At 55.4% G+C, this 21,181-nt stretch overlaps 2 protein-coding genes and 1 long non-coding RNA gene across 4 annotated transcripts; 2 read left to right on the top strand and 1 right to left on the bottom strand.

Moving 5' to 3' along the window:
* The first annotated feature begins 7,942 nt into the window (after window positions 1-7,942).
* Window positions 7,943-11,898, top strand: MED9 (mediator complex subunit 9). Its single transcript, XM_084536304.1, has 2 exons — window positions 7,943-8,161; window positions 11,065-11,898. Exons 1-2 carry the CDS (start codon window positions 7,998-8,000, stop codon window positions 11,279-11,281), a joined length of 381 nt encoding a protein of 126 aa, XP_084392430.1. The 5' UTR covers window positions 7,943-7,997; the 3' UTR covers window positions 11,282-11,898.
* A 1,932-nt stretch (window positions 11,899-13,830) lies between these two features.
* Window positions 13,831-15,843, bottom strand: RASD1 (ras related dexamethasone induced 1). 2 transcript variants are annotated; one of them, XM_084536303.1, is made up of 2 exons: window positions 15,420-15,843; window positions 13,831-15,115 (listed from the first exon to the last, which is right to left on the bottom strand). In XM_084536303.1, the coding sequence occupies exons 1-2, from the start codon at window positions 15,703-15,705 to the stop codon at window positions 14,559-14,561; spliced, it is 843 nt and encodes a 280-aa protein (XP_084392429.1). In that variant the 5' UTR covers window positions 15,706-15,843; the 3' UTR covers window positions 13,831-14,558. The 2 variants fall into 2 exon arrangements, with proteins under 2 accessions (XP_084392429.1, XP_084392428.1); XM_084536302.1 differs by having other exon boundaries at window positions 13,831-15,189; window positions 15,420-15,840.
* A 1,419-nt stretch (window positions 15,844-17,262) lies between these two features.
* On the top strand, window positions 17,263-19,459 carry LOC311445121. Its single transcript, XR_014698216.1, has 2 exons — window positions 17,263-18,187; window positions 18,275-19,459. It is a non-coding gene; the product is annotated as an uncharacterized lncRNA (long non-coding RNA).
* Window positions 19,460-21,181: the final 1,722 nt, after the last annotated feature.

Raw genomic sequence — 21,181 nt, 5'->3', positions numbered from 1 at the left:
AGCGCGCGCATGGGCTCGGCTGCCTTTGTGTGCATGGCTGCGGCGGTGGGATGAGCGTGAGGAGCATCCTCAGTGCCCTGCTTCCCTCCTGGGGTGCCGGGGTGGATGTGGCACAAGGTGGGAAGGAGGGGATGGTGGTAGAAAAGATGCCAAGTGGCTGGCTTGGCAGGGGAGAAGGGCTCCTGCAAAACCAGGAGCCACCGATGAGCCCTCCAGCAGCCACCCCCTTGCTGCCAGCTCCACAGGATGCTCCCAGCTCCCTGAATTTCCCGTCTTCCAGCTAAATTATTCCTTTTGTTTTGAGAACATCAAGAACCGCAATTAGGAGGCAATGTGCAATTAGCCTGGTGGCTACCAGGGGCAGTGCCCTCCCTCCCAGTACGAGGTGCACCCCGGCCCCAAAAGCTGGGAGCAGGAGTGAGCTGAAGGGAAGGCAGCACACTGCAGCTCCCAGAGGTGTTAAATCTGGTCACCAACAGAACAGATCGATAGGGCTAAATGAGCATCTTCCTCTCTCAAGCATGGCCCCAGCACACACAAAATCCTATTATGTAGGACAGCAGCCAGGCCATGAGCGGGGCTGGGAGCAGAATGCAGGTTGTATGGCTCATATGGGGCTGGGGGAGCCATCCCCATCACCCTGTCCCTATAAAACCCGTCCACTCACCCCAAGTTCTGCTGGAGGCCAGGCTCTGCCACGTGGCTGGCACCAGCCCAGGCTCTCCCGGCCCGGATCCGGCCACCTTGCAGCCCCATGGCGCCGGGAAGGCTGGCGGCTTTGTGCTCGCAGCCCGGATGCCCTGCTTATCTCTCCCTTCTCTTGGCCTGACACATTTTTTCCTCTCTCTCCTTGCCTAACCAGTCCATAGGACTCTTATCTCAAGCCCTGAACCACCCTTTCCCAAGGCGTTTTCAGCAGCATCCTTTGCAAACCCATTTCCAGGGGGCTGTGCACGGCATTAGGGGCTCAAGTGACAACTGGCAGGAAAGCCCTTCTGCTTTTATGCCACGCTGATGTCCCCAAACCCCTTCTTGAAGCCAAGGCAGGGTGTAAAACAACCCCCTTCTCCTGGAAAATGCTTCCCAGGCTTTCAGGCTTCCTGCAGCTGGCCCTGCCTGGGAGGTGGCGGGTGCCCAGGTCCTGCAGAGCGCTTTGTGGTGGAGAAACCAATGCCCATTTGGGGTTTCTGCCCTACAGCAGGTCCATCTACTGCCCAGGGGGAAGGGGACTGCTTGTCCCATCCCAGGTGCGTGCACATCCATGCGTGTGCACGTGTCCCCAGCCCTCTGCATCCCACAGGGTCGCAGAGAGAAGGTTGGGTGAGAGAAGCACACTTTGGAGACACAAATCCACAGGGTTTTGGCTGTGTTTCATGAAAACGCTGGAAATCCCACATTCGCATGCCCTTGTGTCCAGCCTGCCCTTTGGAAACCATCCCTGGCCTGTGCCTTGCTCCGAACCATGCCAGCAACGCAGCGCTCCGCGGGGGCTGCTTGGTGCGGCAGCTTGGTTTCGGGCGGCCAGAGCCAGCCTGATTCAGCCTCTGCTGGCCCAAAGGAGCTGCTTTCCGCCCCAGAAATAGCAGCTCGGATGATGCTCTCTGCAGCTGGGGATGACGATGCAAAAACGCTCGTTATCCAGCAGGAACAATTAGAGCAATTATCCATGAAGGCGCTGCGCGATGCCGGAATGGGCCGGCTGGTGGCCAGCTCCCGGGCGCAATCCCCATGGGACAGGGGTGCCAGGAGGAAGAGCAAACCAAGCAGGAGCACCACGAGAGCCTCCTGCAATGCCAGGAGGGGCTGTTCCATGCAAGAAAGGACAGCCAGGACAAGGGAAGGGGTTGTCTGGAAGCCGAATGTCACTCTCTGATGACATTTGTTTGCATTCAGATTAAGGATGGAGCAGAGGATGGTGTTAGGGACTGAGCTGCCTCATGCGGTGCTCCTGCCTCCCTCCTTGCCAGGCTCCATCACGGGAGAAGTGGGGCTGGGCTCAGCTTTTTCCATTTATCTATTTAGAAATGGGCAGCACCGGGGCTGGATCGAGCCCTGGGTACCTGGTGGGCACCAACCCCGGTGGCAGCTGCCAAGCAGAGCTGCAGGGCACGTCCCTCTGGGGGCAGAAATCAGACTTCTGGCTGAGAAATTCCTGTTGGGAAAAAGCGTAAAGGGCAATTTCTCAAATTTCTCAATTCAGAACAAGGAAGGCTCTTTGTTTTTCCCCTTGACATTGTTTAAACATCTCGTTTCAGTGCTGCTAGAAGTAATCCCTGCTCCCCGACGGCTGCTTGGAGCCAAAATCCCAAACCAATCCCAGGCAGATAAACAACCACTCCCTGAATAAATCAGAGTGCAGCTAGGCTGGAGGGAAAGTTTTAGGGCAGGTTCAGATGTGTCTGGGTACCCAATCACCATCCGATGCCCAAGGAATGTCTGGGGAGAGGGGGTGGGAGCTGGAGGAATGTGGGGTGCACTCTCTGGGGGAATGCAGGGCATTTTCCATAGAAAACTTTATCTCTGGCAAGCGTGCCACCACATCCTGGGCTTGTTTGTCCTGCAAGAGCAGCAAACTTCCCAGGAAAATATAGCTACCTGGTCAGAAAAGCCTGATAGGCTTTGTTTATTAGCGGCTAAATATTAAACCCTCGGCAAACAGGGCTGGGAGATACCCTCGGGGCCGGCAGCGGGGCTGGGGCTGTGGGGCCACAACGCGGTGCCCCACAGGCTGCCGGCCCCGAGCAGCAGCAGGAGGAAGCCTCCCCAAAACGCTGCTCTCAGCACGGCCTCAGAAATGTACCTTCCTCCAGGTGAGGAAAGGAGCTAGTGAGGCTGAAAAAGGATTAAAAGGTTTCTTGCTATGGATGGGGATTTCTCCACCACTGAACTTCGCGGTGCCTTGATTTGCACAGGCAGCGTGTCTCCAACCACGCCAGTGCTGCCCCAGAAACCCACTGCTCTGGCACATCAAACTGCGTCCTTCAAGGCTGCCTGATTCATCTCGCAGGGCCCCTGTAAAATTTGCCTTCAGTAATCAGGCCAGTGATACCAGAACGGCATTTGCAACTGAAGCAAAGGACGGGCTTAAATCTTGCGTGGTGTCTCTGCAGCGGTGCCAAAACAAAGCGCACGCAAAGCCTATTTCCTCTCCCCATGCTTTAGGTAACCAAAGGGCAGCATTTTGATCTGCTCAGGCTCTTCATGGAACGGCTTTTCCTGCCGTGCTTGAAGGGAACCTGACAAACACATCAACAAAGCCTGACCCACTTTAGCAAGAACGACACCAAAAGAGGGAGCGAGGATTTCAATCAAGTCCTTAATGCTGTCCTATTAACACGTCCCTGCTATGTGGATCTGGATAAATTGATCCTGATAAATGGATCTGGATAAATCGATCCTAGCAAGTCTGTTCTCTGAACAGGGCAAGAATTAAAACCTGCACCATGGCCATGCAGGGCAGTGCTGCTCTGGGACCCACATATCCACATTCATAGGGACTCAAACATTTATATTGTCCCTCTCCAGCACCTTTCCAAAGCACGGTGTGCAGCTGGGCTGTCAGGAAGCACTGCTTGCCCAGGCTGGGTGCTGGGCACTGCCAGAGGCTCTTACAACATTTCTTTGAGGCTCTGCTTTCATGTCGAGAGCTCCAAACGCCGCCGCCTCACGTGTTTGGCGGCACGTGTTTTGTGACTAACTCATTGTTTGCAAATAACAGCAAGGACACTGCTGAGTCAAGCACACTGCGGGCGATACCAGCAGGGGCCCAGAGTTGATTTTGCCCAGTGGTAACGGGCACTTTCCTCCTTTGGGGGTGGGTTTGACACCCCCAAATCACACTCCAGGCTCTGTGGGGTGAGTTTTGCCCCTCTGCATTTAGTAAAAATTGAGGCTGGGAGGCAGCAAAGCTCAGAGCTGCCTGCACCAGGAGATGGGCCAGGCTGGGGGCTGCGGCCGGTCCTGCCGTGTGTTTTCCTGGATCCACGTTTCTGCGTAGCTGACCTTGTGCAAGAAGCTCTCCGCGCTCTCCTTGCCCATGCGCTGGCTTGGATACCTCCCCCGGGGGGGGGACTGCAGCCCCCCGCGTTTGCTCAGCGGTGGCGTGGCATCAGCAAACATCATGAGATCGCTGGACACTCCCCTTGACTCGTCCCCCTTCTCCCCCCCAAATTTTGGCACGCTAAAGATCTGGCCTTCAGGGCAGGGTCGATGTCCTGTGGCTCTGACATCCAGCCTGGAGCCAGAATGACCTGGACGAAGCCTCCTGTGCCTCAAATTTTCCCCACATGCTGGGCTTCCTTGGATGAGGAGGCCTCTCTCCTTCATGGTGGCACCTCCTGGGCCATGGGACGATGGACTTCTCCCCAGGGCAGCCCCAGGATGGGACATTGCCGAGTTCCCCTGGAAGTGGCTGGCTCTGGTGCTTCAGATGTGCTTGGATGATGCTCAGCTTATGGCCCCCTCATTCCTGGCAGCATCCCTCAAAGAACCAGGGACACCAGGGCCTGAAACAGGCCCAATTTTCCACCTGATCAAAATTAGGGGGATGCTGGGCAGGAATCTCAGCAGGCTCACAGCCACAACAGCAAAAAGCACCAATGTTTTCATGCTGCTGACCACAGCCACAGGCTGCTTGCCCAGAGGCCGGCAGGAGCTATAACTTTTTATTCCTATCACCCCATGCCAGGTGGCCACAACCCTGACAGCACCTCCCTGACATTGTGATACAGACTTATCCCACCGCAGCAGCTTGGCAGGCCTTTAAACAGAAAATTCGGGTTGACAATGTGGTACCGGGGCAGGATGGAGAGATAAAGTTCGACACAATGATAGCCGGGCATTAAAAAATGATAACAGAGCTGGTGGCAATCGCACGGCAAGCTCCAGATGGACAGCAGAGAGAAAGGGGCCTGGTGAAATGCCAGACTGTCCTCATAAAAATGTCAGGTCATTGTAAGGAGACATCAGTGAGAGGCACGGAGCTGCATGGCGCTCTGTTAAATAACTGGTGGTAAAAGTCCCCCAAATTACCTTTGGAAGCAGGCATGAGATGCGATTTGTATAGAAATGACAGGAAAAAGAGAATAATATTAGCTTTGCAAAGAAACAGGCAATAAGAGGCTCCAGACATGCTTTATTTGATCAGCTGTTTTTTTAGGATAACAGGTTAACCAAATGTTTGGGCAAGCAACGAGCTTATGTGATAGCTTCAAGATGTGGGAGATCAGGTGGTCTGGAGACATCTGCACATTTCAGAAACTGGATGTCCAGCAAGTGAATTATACAAAGAGCACAATCTACATACTGATAAAAAAACAGGACAATCATTTGCACTCTGGGTTTATCACCGAATCTAGGGGGGAAGTTTTTCTTTTCATTCAATGCTAAGCATCTCTGTTCATGCTTTAGCTGCCTCACTAGGAATTTTCAGAGGTTGCTCACTCAAACCTTTCAGCTGAGGGTCTGAAAGTGGGTGAAAACCAGACTGAAAATTAGGAAGATCTGCAGAGCAATGACAGCTCCGTGAGGGAACAGCGGGAGGGACAGATACAGCCCTTCCAGCTGAGATGGAGACCCTGGAAGGATTTTAAAGTGATGTGGAGGCTGGAGATCATGTTGAGGGTGATGTCTACCTATTAGGAACTGCATTACAAGGATGTAACCCAGGCCATCGAAGAGTCACCCTGTGGGGATAAGGGTCTCACAGCCTGGAGCTCTGCAAGGGCAGGTGAGGATTAGGGCTGAGGTCCCCGCAGTCCTCTCCAGGGCTATGCACACACCAGTCATGGTATAGGCAAGAGGTTGACACTCAAATTGTGACCACGCAGTCTCATCCTATCAATTCACCAGCATCTTTGGTGATGGAGGAGCCATTGGCACCACTTCCTCAGTGCAAAACATCTTCTCTCTCCCCTGAACTTGCCAGGAGACATGACAAGCCCCAAAGGATGGGAGTGGGCCACCTGAAGGAGCTGTTCCCATGAGAAAGGGAAGGTGCGAGGCAGGGACAGGGCTAAATGCCACTGAGATAAAGCTGCCTGTTCCAGCTGCTGTGGGAACACGTGAACCAAAATGGGAACTGAACGGCACAAAGAAATGCTGATTGACAGCGCTGTAGTTGTGTTTGAATGGTATCTGCATGTTGTCACCTACCCTAATGACTGCCTGACTCACCCATCAGAGGCAGGCACCCAGCAGCCTAGCAATTAACCACACTCCTCAATGAAGTCAAGGGGAGAGTTAAACCCAGCACGGTACAGAAGAAAATGACCCCCGTGAGGCCGAATTGAATCTCGCTTTAGAAAAGCCCATAAAACAACGTGCAGAAACAAACCTCTCTGCTCAGCCCCGTGCAAAGGACACAGCATCCTGTACCTCCTGCTTGGCTCAGCCAAGGACCATAAATCCCACCAGCCTTCCCACAGGGATCTGCTCAGCAGGTCCTGGGCTCCCTGGGTCTCCTCACGCATTCCAGCACCAGTGCCCAAGCTGGGATCTATTCCTGACAGTAGGAACAAAGTGAACAATTGCATCTGCTATATTTAGAGCAAGCAGTCAATACTCCACGTGTACAAATGGTTACCAGCATTCTCATTTGATATATAAATAGCCCCTGTTTGCTTTTCAAAATAAATTGCTTTAAAGAAATAGAAAATTGCCTTCCCAGTCATCCTCAGCCTATAACTAACTGATGAGCACGGAGGCTTATTGCAAATGAAATATTATGTATTTTCTCAAAGCCAATCCAGGAAGCAAAACTCGTGATTATGTCTAGCATTATTATGGCTGCAATCCTGTGTATTGATAGAGCGATTTAAACATGGCAGCAGCAGTTTGCTGAAGCAAACTCGGAAGACTGTGGTACTGAGGGGCACCATCCCCGACCTCCTGGCTTCCAGGCAGGGCACCCTCAGCAGCCACCTCCTTCACCTGCAGGTCAGGCATGCGAAAACCCCATTTCTTTCCCCTCTCCCAGCTTCATTTCTTTCCCCTCTCCCAGCTTCATTTCTTTCCCCTTTCCCAGCTTCACTCAGGTCCCAGCCCTGGCACCAGATTTCTGTCTCTGTCCCTCCAGATTCCCCCATTTTCAAGCTCCAGCTCTCCACCAACATTTAAGTTTTCCATTCCTCTGACAGATACACCCAGTGCTTCTTCCCTCACACAGAAAGCCAGCTCTTGTGGAGGCATCTCTGGGTAAGGTGTTACAAAACAGCGCACCAGCCACCTCGATGCATTGTCCTCAGTTAGGTTAAAGTTAAACTAAGGACAGCGGTTAATGAAAAAACACGGCAGAAAGCCGAGATCTTATGGACACAACCAAACCCTGCTGGGGTAGAAGGGTGCAGTGGTTACTGATTTAACACAGAATAACACAATTCCTCCCGCAAGGCTCAGCGGGAAAGGCAGGGATGCAGACGGGCTGGGGACACCCCCGATCTGCTGATGATCAGTGCAGATTGTGGGGTGTAGAGCTGGGAGAACAGCCCCAGAGCCCGGCGTGGGTTGGATATTAGGAAAAACTTCTTTACTTAAAGGGTTGTGAGGTGTTGGAAGGGGCTGCTCAGGGAAGCGGTGGAGTCACCATCCCTGGGGGTCTTTGAGTGATGTTTAGATGTAGTGCTTGGTGATACGGTTTAGTGGAGGGCTTGTTAGTGGTGGGTCAGAGGCTGGACTATGTAAACTGCTGTGATTCTTTGACTGGATGATTTTGGAGCTCTCTTTCAACACGGCTGACTCTTCGACAGGCCCAGCTCCAGCCTCACCCACGGGGCCTTACCGCAGGCCCCAGCGCAAGGCCCCAACCTCCAGCCCGGCCCCCAGGCTTCACCCCCACGCCCCCGGCTCCCCTCCCAACTCCAGCCCCGGGCTCCAGCCCCGTTTCCAGGCCCCAACCGAGCCCAGGACCCGGCGCAGGCCCTGTCCCCGGCCCATCCCCGGGCCGAGCTCCGCCCCGTGCCGTCACTGAGCAGCGCCGCGGCCGCGGGCTGGGGGCCGCCATGGCCTCGGGGGGCGCCGCTGCCTCCGCCACCGCCACCCGGGCCCCCGCCGAGGAGCCGCCATCGGCCGAGCCCCCCGCCGAGCAGAAGCCGCCGCCGCCTCCCCCTCCGCCGGTTCAGGAGGAATTTTCCTTCCTGCCGCTCGTCCACGACATCATCAAATGGTAACGGGCTGCGGGGAGCCGGGTATGGAGAGCCCCGGGTGGGGAGCGGGGCAGTGGGGTGCCCACTTTTCAAGGATCCTTCTCGGTCCCCTCAGCGTCTCCCCTGCTCTTTGCCTCCTGGTTGGGGTTGTGGGAAGGGTGGCACACCCGTACCGGGCGCTGTTTGGGTCACCGAGGTGGTGCCCGGGTGCTGACACCCAGGAGCAGGAGCAGCACTTGTGCTGGGTCATTGCTCTGTGTAACCCTGCTGATAATGGCCCAGAAGGTACAGGCAGTCCTGGAGCAGCAGCACAGGGTGTTTCTGGGGTGTTGTAAAAAATGGGATGGTTTCTGCAGCCTTACAGGCTGAATGGATTGCTTCCTGGTTCAAGATTGGTGATTTATGGGCAAAGGATCCTGAAAACTGGGGTGTTTTGGGGCTAGGGTGGCCCCATTGGAGATGAGTTCCCAGCAGGAGCATGACACTGAACATCCATCCAGGGCCCTCCCTGTGCTCTCACTTGGGCATGGAAAACACAAGTTCCCCTGTTACCAGTTACGGGACCAACTGTGCTTTCCCTGCATGCTTATATGAGAGCTGAAGCTGCTTTGTGTCCTGGTAGTGCTTCACTTGTACCAAACCTATCTGAGTGCTGAGAGAGGTTCACCCTTAACCACTGCACCGTGAGAGCCATGGTAAGGAAAGACACCCCCCCTGCCACACCAGATGCAGGGCAGATGTGAGAACACAAACCCCAGCCTCAGTTTCCCCTCTGAGGCTGACCCTGCCTGAGCTGCCCAGACCACAGCGGGCAGCTTGACCCCGTTGCCAGCTGCAATCCTGTGCATAAGCAAAACGGGCAGGAGCCCCGTGCTGAGACCTCCCAGCCTGCGATTTGTCACCGAGCAGGTCATGACGACCCACAGATGGTTCCCAGGATATCCTGTGCCCTGTCCTGCCGAGCCACCCACTCCCACCACCCTGCTCCCTCCGTGGGGCTGGCACCTGGCTTCTCCATGAGCCGATGCAGCTGTGCCGAGCGGTGCTGTGGGCACACAGGACCGCAGAGCCAGGCGGTGTGGGATGTGCCACATCATGGCCCTGACAGATGGCAAATGTATTATCCTTTAACACTGGCACTAGACACAGAGCCCAGCCCTGCTGTTTTGACACTGACTCAGCCCTGAAGACACCTCACCTCCAAGGTGACTCGGTGTTCAGGAGCGATGATATATCGTGTAAATTTGCTTACACTCAAGGCCACGTGCTTTTTCCTGTCATTTGGGTCCTGAGAAAGTTTTCCCAGGCAGGGCTTGCTGTTGTTTTCACCCTTGTGCAAACAAATGGCGTTGCCTGTGAGGTCCCAGCACATGGCTCTACCACTAATTGGTTGTCCTGGCGTAACCAGGAGCCCAGGTGGGATGTGATGGAGTGACACCAGTGAAGGACAAATGGGGAAGCCTGCGAGGGGTTTGAAGAGCTCTCTCCTTTAAGGGAGGTCCTCAATGTGCTCCTTCAGCACAGGCTGTGGCTGGACATTGCATTTAATCCTAGGTTATTGTAGGTGGTTGAATCTCTTCCCGCTCTTCCTCTCACCTCTGCCCCTGCCCTCAAAGAGGGAGTCGCTTCAATGTCTTGATCCAGCAGGGAAATCACCCATCAGAAAAAAAAATAAAAATGAATTATTCATTTGGATCAACCACCTGGACAGGCAACCAGCCGTTCTCTAGGTGCAGGTAAGGGAATAAGCCTCAGAGAGACCTGGAGGGCCCTTCTAAAGCCACCCTGCAGCTCTCGTGGATTAAAGGCAGTGTCAGCCCATCCTTCCCCAGACGTGCAACGTGTGTGTGCGCCTGTATTTTTCCACTGCCGACCTGACCGTAGATGCCTGCATAATGGGGATACATTATCGGACCAGCTGCAGTTTTATTTAGAAGAGAGTAATGAATATTTTGTTCCGACAGCCTTTTGAAACGAACAGGACCATCTGGTTAAAAGTTTTGCTCTCAGCCATGTCACGATTCCCCAAAGTTATAATCAAGCACCTCTCAGCCCTGGTCATGCCAAGGAGGTTTATTTTTAGGGCTGGCTATTGAACGGGCTCCCAGATTTCAAAGGCCGTTAGAATCCCGCTTTCGCTATTAGCAGGCGCCCTGGAAGCAGAGATTTGCTTTCGCCTGGAATCGTAAAACTCCTCGCTGCTGCTAACGAAGCTGAGGCAGATACTAATGAGGGTTTGAGGGCAGACACTGCTTCAGACAGCACTGATCCCTGAAAAGCACAGAGCTGGCTGCAGAAGCAATTGTGCTGCTCTTAAAAAATAAGCTGTCGCTTCTCTTTTATTAGGTATACATCCCCAGAGAGTCGTTTTAAAGCTCCAAAGTGCCATTCTCTCTGCCATTGGACACTCTCTGATACTTTGGGGAACAATTTCCATTTTCTGCTGTCAAGCTGTTTGACTGCATTGATTTTTTGGATTACTTCGGCAACAGGTCACAGGCGAGCCTGAGATTTTTTTTTCACAGGTGCCTACACACAACACGCATGCATAATCTTACTGGCCCCAAAGAGAGAGACTGAAAAAAAAAAACAGAGTGAGAATTTAGCCTATTTTGTGGTAATGTTTTAAAGCTCTAAACCAACTCCTGACCGGTGGAATGGGACCTAAGGTAACTGGATTGTGTGCTGGAAATTACCAGGAAAGCAGTTTGTCTCAGAGGCTACCCAGTCCGTTTATCTATCTGTGGTTATTTTATTGTCAGAGGTGACTGAGGTGTGTGTAGCTAAATACCAGGAACAAAGGTTTCCCAGAGAATTCCAGTTTAAGCTGTGATTACACTGGAAATGGCAGTTCCCCCATCAGGCTGAAGGCACCTTTCCAATAGCAGGTGTGAATAGTGTCTCTGTTTTCTCTCCTCTGCAGCATGGACAAGGACAGCCAGGATGTTCACCAGGTGCTGAATGAACTCAAGAACAAGTTCCAGGAGATGAGGAAGCTGATCAGCTCCATGCCCGGCATCAGCGTCAGCCCGGAGCAGCAGCAGCAGCAGCTGCAGAGCCTGCGGGAGCAGGTCCGGACCAAAAACGAACTGCTGCAGAAGTACAAGAGCCTTTGCATGTTTGAAATCCCCAAGGAGTAGGAGGGGAGCAGCTCTGCTCGCGGGGTCAGGGAAATTTCTCCTGGCCGAACAGAGAGAAAAAGGTGTCAGAAGTTTACTTTTCTTTCTTACATGCTTTTTTTTGTCACATTGCTCTGCAGTCGTGCCTGTGGACCACGGGCATGTGACACCGAACCAGAACAGTTCTTGAGTGCCTCACATACGGCGATTACAGCGGTGTCGTCACGTTGATCTGCTGTAGGACTGTGTGTATTTATATATGCATCTCTGTTTTTTTCTCTCTGTGTGTGTTTGTTTTCTTTTTTTTTTCATTCAAGCAAGCAGGGGGCATTGTGTTTTCTCCTCACTAAAGGTCAAAATACCTGCTGGTTAAGTTGAAAAGGAAAAAGGGGGCATTTTCTGCATATTTTTTTTCACTTCTGAATGGACAAAAGCGGCCAAACATCAAAAGGGAACAGAAGAGGGAAGCACAAGCTGTTTGGCCCTGCTGCTGGAAAGGGTCTCTGGGACACTTGGCAGTTTGTGTGTATAAAAGAGGAGCAATTGCTCTCAGTTTTGTATGTCTCTCTCTTTCTCTGTTTTTAAACAAGCGGTGGTTGTGTCTGGGACGAGTCAAGTAAAGATTTAGAAACTCCAAACTGCCCCCTCTGTGTGTTCAATGAGTGCCTGTGGGCTCAGCAGGGGCAAGACTTTGGCAGTACAGAGGAGAAGTGCCTGGGCCCAGCTCCTCTCTCTTAACATCCCTTTTTTTTTGAAGGGGGATGACCTGGGAGAGCAAAACAGGCTGCCAGGGGAGTGGATTTCAGCGGGCTTTGGGTGCGTTGATCCCCCACATCTGCCTGGGGGAGCACAGCTTGTAGGCAGTACGCTGGGCATCCTCCTCCTGGAACAGAAGAAGGGAAAGCAGAATCGAACCAGCAGGTGTAACACAACAGCTTTCGCTTGTTCTGTAAGTGACAGAAGTCAGGCCCAACAGGATGGGGCAGTTCCGTATCTTAAGTGCTCCAGGGGCTTCCCACAAGTGCAAATATTGGAGTGGCTTGAACGTTTGCCAGTGGCGGGTGGAAAGCTCTCGAACGCGGTATTGTGTTCGGATGGATCCCAGAACTCCCTGTCCTCTGTCCTCCCGCTGCTAGCGGTTACGGTGTCGGGTGACAACCTGGTAAGCAGCACGGCATCTCAGCCCACCAACAAATCTGTGAGGGAACCTTTAATCTCCCGGCTCTCCGAGCTACGCTGAAAGAAGGCACACGTCAGCAGTGGAGGAGTGGAAAACCACGCAGGGAAGTACAGTGTCTGTTGAGAACCAGCATCTGAGGGCCGGTAGCGTTCGTGCCCTCAAAAGAAGAGAAGCAAGATCTGTTTGGGTACGGTTTTGCTTCCCTAAGCCGAGAGGCAGGTAATTATGCTCGCTGGGAGCTGGGATGGTTGCAACTCACCTGTAGCCTAGAGATTGCTCTGTCCCCACCGGAGTTGCTTTACTAGTAATTTCTTTGGGACGGTGCCAGCGTGTAAACTCTGAGCAAAGCAGAACAGCAAGATAAACAAAGCACAATGTACACGCTTTTTATTACCGAAATTACCTTTCTGCCAGCCGTTGCCTGTCCCAGTTCAATAAATTCTTCTGTCTCATGCCTGGACGGAGGTTTCCCTTTTTTTGCCAGTTGCTGTTCCTGAGAAACCAGGGCGTATGAAGAGCTGGAAGAAACAAAGTGTTTTCCAAAGAAATGTCTGGCCTTAATACAGGAACAAGTTAACTCTGTTAACTTGAATCCAAGTTTTAGACTAAAACTGAAGAGGTTTTGTTTGCAATCTCACTCACCCACCTTACTTTTATGGCTTCAGTAGAATTTTTCCTCATTAATATGTACTAAATGTAAGTCTGTCCTGCAACTTGAGGGCGGAATGGGGTTGCTGAAAATGATCTGGAACAGAAACAGTCTGCTTCTGAGAACCCGAAGCCGGCGAGAGCTCCTCTTTGAAGAGCTTTCACTTTATCCTTTCACTTCCAGCAGTGGTTGCTGTGACTTATTATTACCAAGAGATTAAAAACCATCAGATGCAGAGGTGACCTTTCAAGCAAAGTACTTCCTTTACTCATGTTGCAAAATAAAAACAATATCCTGGACGGGGCGCAAATGAATCAGTCTCTGTTGACATCATTAAAGTGTGTTTATTTAACCGGGAAAAGGCATGAAACACAATAAGCTCTTTATAATTAAATGATGTCATTTGCCTCGGTTTCTGCAGTGAATGACATGCCAATGCCCGGCGTGTCATGGAGTTGACAGGATCGCAAATCAGCGTTACCCAGTGAAGTGAGGAAAGAGTTCTGGCTCCGTGACCTGCTTGAGTAACAGCGTGCGTGGCCCCTCGTTACCCTGTGTGGCAAGAAACCGGCTGCTTTCAGAGACAGAAACCTTTGCACTGGGAGTCGGGGAAAATGGTGTAATAAAGGGATTGAGCTGAGAGGCGACTTTGAGCCCCTCGGAGCTGGGCTCGGGTCTCGGTTTGACAGGATTTGGTTTTGCTTTGGGGACCGGCAAAGAGAAAAAAAGCAGACCCACAAGTGTCATTTGAAAAAGAGTTTTTTTTTTTTATTATTTTGTAGAAAAAATAAAACATCAAGTTTCACCCACGGTAGAAACACTTGAAGATTTCTTTGTTCATGTCAGTGACAAGCAATACCTACATAAAGTGCCTATTATGTTCTCATTTAAAAAAACCCTTCCCACTCCCCCCCGCCCCCCCAAATCTTGCAAATCAGACAAGACAAATGTAAACAAGAGTCAGTTTTGGGTCCATTGGGGCTGTAACTCCGCAACGCCTTTGCAACAGCTTAGGAGTGTCTTCTGCACGTGTTTTGCAAACACAGACAAACACACGACACAGAGCCAGAGTCCGTGCACAGCTTCTCAAGTAAAAACAAAACGAAACAAAACGAAAACAAACCCCAAGCCCCAAGTGGATTCTCACGGGTCTCTGCCCTCCCTCCTGAGAGCGATGCCCTGGCCCGAGGCTGGGCGTTTTGGGAGGGAAAGAAACACGAGGTCTGCGCCCTCCAGGCTCATCCTCCCTCGCCACCCATCCGCCCTTTCTCCGTCTCTCTCCCTGGAGGAGGCTGCTCCTGGCACCCCCCTCCTGCCTTCCAAATCCTCCCCCACCGCATCCCCCTCTCCCAAAATGTGCCCCGGGGGTGGGAGCTGAGGAAAACCGACCCACGGGAGGAGGGAGGCTGGGGAAGAAGCAAGTCCCTCTGCCCGGGTAGGCACCTGCCCACCCTCCTGCCTGCCCAAAGTCACTCCGGAACCGAGCCTCTTTCCCCCCTCCCTGCCTTCCTTCCTTCTTTCCTTCCTTCCTTCAGGTCTTCGGGGGCTCCTAGCTGATCACGCAGCGATCCTTCTCCTTGCCGTGCCCGCCGCCGATGGCTTTCTCCCGGATGTACATGAGGTCGCTGTGGACGCTGGGCCGGCGGGCGAAGGGAGCCACGATGCCGTACGCCTCCTCCGCGCCTCCCCGGCCGCCCTCTTTCAGCAGCTTTTTGCCTTTCAGCGCCTTCTTGTGCAGGATGTCGCAGTACTGGACCGAGACCTTGCGGTGCAGGTCGGGGCTCATCTCGCTGGGCAGCTTGGCCATGGCGAAGAGAGCCTGGAACATCTGGTCCAGGCTGCTGTTCTTTTTGGCCGAGATCTCGAAGTAGGCGCATTTCTTGGGGTCTCCCCCCACCAGCTGCTCGATCTCCCGGGGCTGCACCTCCCGGTAAAAGTCCCGGTCGCCCTTGTTGCCGCAGATGACCAGGGGCACCTCTATGTTCTCCTTGGTTTTGTTCTTCAGGCACGACTTGGTCTCCAGGATCTGCTGCTTCAGGCGCTGCACCTCCTCGAAGGAGTCCCGGTTGTCCAGGCTGAACACCAGGATGAACACATCGCCTGGGGACAAAGCGGGGACGTGAGACGGCTGCGGGGACGGGGACACACACCGAGACCCCCCAAGAAAACCACACAGAGACCGGGGAGGGACAGACCGGGCAGCACCAAACCAAGTCACCCACCCCGTGCGCGCACAAAATCCCACCTCCCTCCTCCCGGGGCTGGAAAACCCATCTCCAAAAGGAACAACAACCCCCAAAACCCACCCAATTTCCTCCCCAGCCAAGTACCTGTGAGGATGGAGAGGCGGCGCATGGCTGGGAAGGGGTGGTTGCCCGACGTGTCCAGGATGTCGAGCTGGTAGACCTCGCCGCGGATGCTGTAGAACTTGCGGTGGAAGTCCTCGATGGTGGGGGTGTACTGCTCCTCGAAGCGGCCGGTGAGGAAGCGCGAGACGATGGCCGTCTTGCCCACCTTGGAGGAGCCCAGGATGACCATGCGGTAGCAGTTCTTGGCGGGGATGCTCAGCTCGGCCTCGCTGGGACACATCTTCTTGATCATCGCTGCCAGTTTCATTGAAGCCGGCGAAGGCGCGGCTGGCGCCGAGAGGACGAGGGAGAGGAGGAAGAAGAGGATGAGGAAAGAAAAGCCAAGGGTGCCCGGCTGCTCAGCACCTCTCCCCCCGCTAGGAAAGGGCCGCTGTGAGCTCCGCACGGGCTCCGCCGCCGCGTTATATGGAGGTGGCAGCGACCGCCCCTCGGCGCGTCACGGCCCGGGGCGGCGGCGGCTGAGTCAGCGCCGGCCCCGGCCCCCCCCCTTTTCCCCTTCCCCCCCTCCCCGTTCCCATTCCCGTTCCCGGTCCTGCCCCGGCTCCGGATGCTGCAGGAGCCGGGGAGCCGCGTCCCGACCCCCCCTTCCCCTTCTCAGGGTCCTGGGCAGCAGGCGGAGCCCCCCCTTCTCCGTGCGCCCCGGGCAAGTCCCGCACGGATGGCAAAGTCCTGCAGGGATTGGGGCGCTTTTGGGGTGCCGGGGGGAGAGGGGAGGTGGTGGCCAGCTCGGGGATGCAGCCCCGGGAAGGAGGGCTTTGGGTCGGGCTTTGTGGGGAAACCCGAATCCGACCCCAGCCCCAGCCCGACCCCAGCCCCAACAGGACCCCATCCTCATCCCCAGCCCTACCCCAGCCCCAGCCCCATCCCCAAAACGACCCTATTCTGACCCGAGCCCCATCCTGACCCCAGCCCCATCACCAGCCCTAACAGAACCCCATCTCCAGCCCCATCCCTACCCCACCTCCAGCCCCAGCACGACCCCAGCCCTTCCCCAGCCCCATCTCCAGCCCCAACACGCCCCCAGCCCCAGCCTGCCCCCAGCCCCATCCCCATCCCTACCCCATCCCCAACCCCAACACGACCCCATCCCCATCTCCAAGACGACCCCAGCCTCAGCCCTAACACAGCCCCATTTCTACCCCATAACCATCTCCAACCCCAAGAAGACCCCATCCCCAACCTGCCCCAATCCCCATCCCTACCCCATTCCCATCCTTACCCCATTCCCTTCTCCATCCCTACCCCCTCCCCATCCCAATCCCATCCCAATCCCTATCCCATCCCAATCCCTATCCCATTCCTTTCTTCATCCTTACCCCATCCCCATCCCTACCCCATCCCGACCCCATCCCCATGCCCACCCCATCCCATCCCCACCCCGACCCCAACCCCAGCCGCCTGCAGCCCCGGCTGCCCCCACTAGAGCGCGGCCGAGGGCCCCGCCGCCGGCCCCGGGCAGCGCAGCGGCAGCAGCCGGGCAGGGTCGGGGCTTCTGGGCCCGGGACACAGCCGGAGAGGGGATAAAAAGATGCTGGCAGGGGGGTCAGGGTGGGTTTGGGGCGGTCGGGGCTTGCTGGAGCCCCTATACTGCGCGGAGAGCTCGGCGCGATGGATGAACGGGAGACGGGGCGCAGGGAAAGGCGAGCTGGCAGCGAGCTGCTGAGAAACTTGGAATCAAAGCACCTCTGAGGAGCCAGGAGTGAAAAAAAAAAAGTGCAAAAGTTGGTGCTTGAGCATGGCTGGGAATAGCAGAGCCCTGACCTACAGCACTGCGAGGGAGCTTGGGGTGGAGGATGGGGATTTATGGGGCACGGGGGCGTTTCACCAGCTCTGCTTTGGAAATGGATGCTGCTGAGTTTACGGGCTCCTCTGAGGGTGTTCTCACCCCTGGAGGTTGATTTGAGCACCTGAAAGCAATGCAGGGGAGCTGCAGGTGCCCCTGGGGTGGGAGCAAGGAGCAGCTCCAGCCCCTGGCAGCCCCACAGCGAAGCTGTGAGGAGAGGTCGGGGAGGGAGAGCTTATCGATCCGGGTGTGAGACAGCAAGGAGGCTTAACAGCCGCTTCTGAAGCACAGATGCATCACCCCCAAATAACAAAAAGATCATTTAATTGAAGCAGTTGAAGGAAAACAACAGGAGGAATAGGAAGTACGGACCTCTGGGGGACAGACAAATCAAATACCTTGATTAGGGTTTATTGTTAACCGTACAACTATTAATAGTGCTGGGAGTCGGTAAAAATAGCCTGCTCCAAGCCTCCTCTTAGGTTAGCAGGCTTCAGCAAATGGAAAATCCATTTGCTTGCTCCAAAAGGCTCTTTGGAGACAGCAGAAGCACAGCTGCACGGGCTGGGGCAGGGGGCACGCAGGGGGCTGCTCAGGGAGGGACCCCCGGGTGCAAGGAACGGGACCCTGGGGCTGGATGGGCCCCACAGGGCTTCATCCATCAGCAGAGGATGTGGGCACCGTCCGCAGCACCGGAGGCTCCTGCAGAGTCACGCAGAGCCCGAGGAGAGGAGCATTACGAGGCATTAGTCTCCGTCCCCCAGGATCATCTGGAAATTTGTCTGCTGCTGGAAGCAGAGCGCCTTTGCCAGGAGCCAGCTGCCTTTGATGGATGATAACGGAGCCAGCTCGCCGCAAGGCACAGCCTTCCCACGGCTCTGCCTGTGAAAAATCACCACCTATTTCTGACCTGACTGCAAACAGCCCGAGCCCTGCGCAGGGGCAGGTAAAACAGCGTTTTCCCCCCACAGCTGCTGTACAACCCACACGGTTTGACCCCGCCGCTTGTGGGGTGCCTGCTTCTCTCCTGCAGGACGCAGGAGGCTCTCTGCTGGCTCACGCAGCTGCTCGGTACAGCCAGAGCCTGGGGCAGGCTGCTGAGCACGAAACCCGGTGATCACAGGCACCTTTTTCTGGAACTAAACGTGTTCAGCACCGATCAATCCCTAGCTTCTTGCTATTTCTATTTTTTTTTTGCGCCCGCCCGTGCTCTCCAGCCGCCTGCTGATGAACGAAACCTGCCCAAAACAACCAGCAAGTCACCGAGGAGAGGAAATTCCCCGAAAGTCGCACGAACGTCCCGGCGACAGAACATGCAGCTCCCCAGGGCCCCTCTCGGACAGACTGTGCGAGCAGGCAAAGAGAGCTCAGGGCAGCACCAGCCTCTGCAGGCATGGAGGAAGCAAAATGTACCAGAAAGCCTGAGCGTGCGTCGCACAGCCAAGCCCGGGGAGAGGCGAGCTGGAGGGATGCTGAGGGAAGGAACGATGGCATCAGCACCTGGAGCTGGGGTGGCTGAGGCTGTGCTGGCCTCAGATCGCAGCTGGATCCTCAGGGTGCAAGGGAGGAAAGAGCCCAGAACAGGACAGCCTGTTTGTGCCTTCCCCCGGCACATCCAGCACCCCAAACCCCTCCTGGGCTGCACAGCAGATCCGACAGGAGCTCCTTATCTCCTGACATCCGCACCGGGGCTTCGCACCCCAGCTCCCAAATTCCTGCTTTCCCCTCCCAGGACAGGGCCGTGTTCCCCAGAACGTGCCCATCTCCCCGTTTTCTCAGCTCCCCAGCCTGCAGCTCGCTCAGAAATGATCACCGTGGGCTGAGCACTTCCCAGCAGCTGCTGGAGGCCAGCGGGGCCGTGAGGGCTCCAGCTCCTGCCCTGCTGCTCCCCTGGGACGGAGCGAGGAGGCGAGGGGAGCAGCTGGGGAGGGGAGGGATGGGAGGGCTTAGCTCTCGCTTTTCCTTGTCCCCCCCTGGGGAAAAGCATCTGATTAAATCAAGGCGCAGCATCCAGGGTTGCTATTAATTCCCTATATTATTAGCTTGTCTCGTTTTATTAAACCTCCTTTAAGGCTTCTCAAAAGCGGCCCCTAATTCACAATGTGTAATTTTCCCCCGACGAGGCGCGGAGCAGAGGTGGGCCGCTCGTTTGTCTCCTTCCCCCCCACCCGCCCCCTGCTTCTTTCGCCATGGCTTTCGTGGCTCTCGGTTCCTTTCTCTTTGGGAATATGATTAACAGAGAAAGTGAAAGCTGGAGGCACGTCTCCAAATCCCCAGATCCTTCAGTCACCCGGGTGAGAGCTCCGTGGGAGGCACGGCTGCAGCCTCATGTGCATGGGGCAGCTTTGGCCGTGCTGTGTTCTCCTGACCATCTGCATCCCTTCTCCCACCCTTTAATTTTTGCCCTTGGGACCTGTGTCTGGTTACGGTTATCAGCCCCGCTTCCTGACGTTGATGGAAAGCCACCCCGGAGGGATTTTGTGCGACAAACTCACCAAAACCCACGGCAGCAGCTCGATGCCCGGATCTCGGCGCGGATCTGAGGATGCTGGGGCTTAGAGAGAAATGTCACCGGTGACCAGACCCGGGCAGATACAGGCCTGGAATATAGGGTGGGGGGGAGATGGGGGGCTCGATGACCCCAGTGGATGCATCTCTACCGATTTCAGGGGGTCCCATGGGAATTGCAGCAGCTGCCAGGGCACTGGGGCAAAAATAAAAGGCTTTTGGAAGAGAGCAGAGCCCGAGAGGTAGCAGCGGTTGGAGATGGGCTTGAGCTGGTGGAGGGATGTGCAGTCGGTGTGGTGGGCACGGAGCCCGCAGGTGTTTGGTGTCCTGGTCCCACACCTGCCCCCGCTGCCCCCAAAACCCACCGGGGGTCACCTCTGTCCCTGCTGCAGGCAGGGTTCAGCCCGGGGCAGGCGAGCAGCTGAGCCCCAACGAGCCGCCCTGGGTAAACAATTGTCCCGCGATCAAAAAGCAGCATGGAAAAAAGAAGCACATTCCTCTGCTTCCCCGTGTGTTTTTGGAAATAAGAGCCGAGGATGATGCTCGCAGCCTGGGCAGCTCCGCAGGCTGTCCCGGGGCTGCTTTTCAGTGTGCTAATTAAAGAAAAACAGCCTCACAACTTGTCCTCTGGCACAGGGAGCGAGCTACGTGCGTAAAGCCCCCCCCGGTGGAGGTGGGATGGGGTCGGGGAAATTTGGATGCTGTTAACAGCCCGGGAAGGGTGATGCGAGGGGCAGGGTGATGGTGGGCGAGGGCTGCTGCTGCTCCACGCTGCGGGGTCGTCCTGAAGCCTTGAAACAAGCTCTGGGATCGGAGGGACCCAAGGGGCTTCCGAGAGCTCCCCACACGGCTCCTGCTGCCACCAGGGTTTTGTTCACCGCCAGCACCGGCGGTTTCACACCTGGAATGAGCTTCCCTGAGGGCGCTTTACCCATTGAATTTCTACTTTGGGACCAGTTTAAAGCCCAGGGCTGTTTTCCCCATGCAGCAGAGATAGAGGAGCCTGGTTTATTCCTTCCCCTGTAAGGACAGGGTCCGTTGTGCCCAATTCTCTGCACTAGGAGAGCCCTGGGGGAGCACTCAGTGCCCAAACAGCTCCTCTAAGACCCCACACCCATGGGCCCAAAGCTCAGCTTTGCTTCAGCACCAAATCCCAACCCGTTTGCTGGTGCCAGACAAACCCACATCCCCCTCCTGCTGCACGGCTCAGCCTCTGCATCAGGAATCAATGCAGCAGCACCTCCAGAGCCCCCATTAACCCTCGTCCCCCCCCTCTCCACCCAAACACCACGGCTTGCAGGCTCAGGGGCCGGGCCTGGCAGGACCCCACAGGGATCGTGACTTCTCCTGTGGCCCCAAACCTCCTGCCAGCTCCGCTGATGCGCGAAGCGCTGCCCGGGTTGCGCCGTGTGTTTGTTCTCTGTTACTGGCT

Source organism: Aythya ferina, assembly GCF_964211825.1.
Source record: "Aythya ferina genome assembly, chromosome: 15".
Classification (NCBI taxonomy): Eukaryota; Metazoa; Chordata; class Aves; order Anseriformes; family Anatidae; genus Aythya; species Aythya ferina.
The sequence above is the reverse complement of the archived record's forward strand: the minus strand, read 5'-3'. Positions and strand labels throughout refer to the sequence as shown.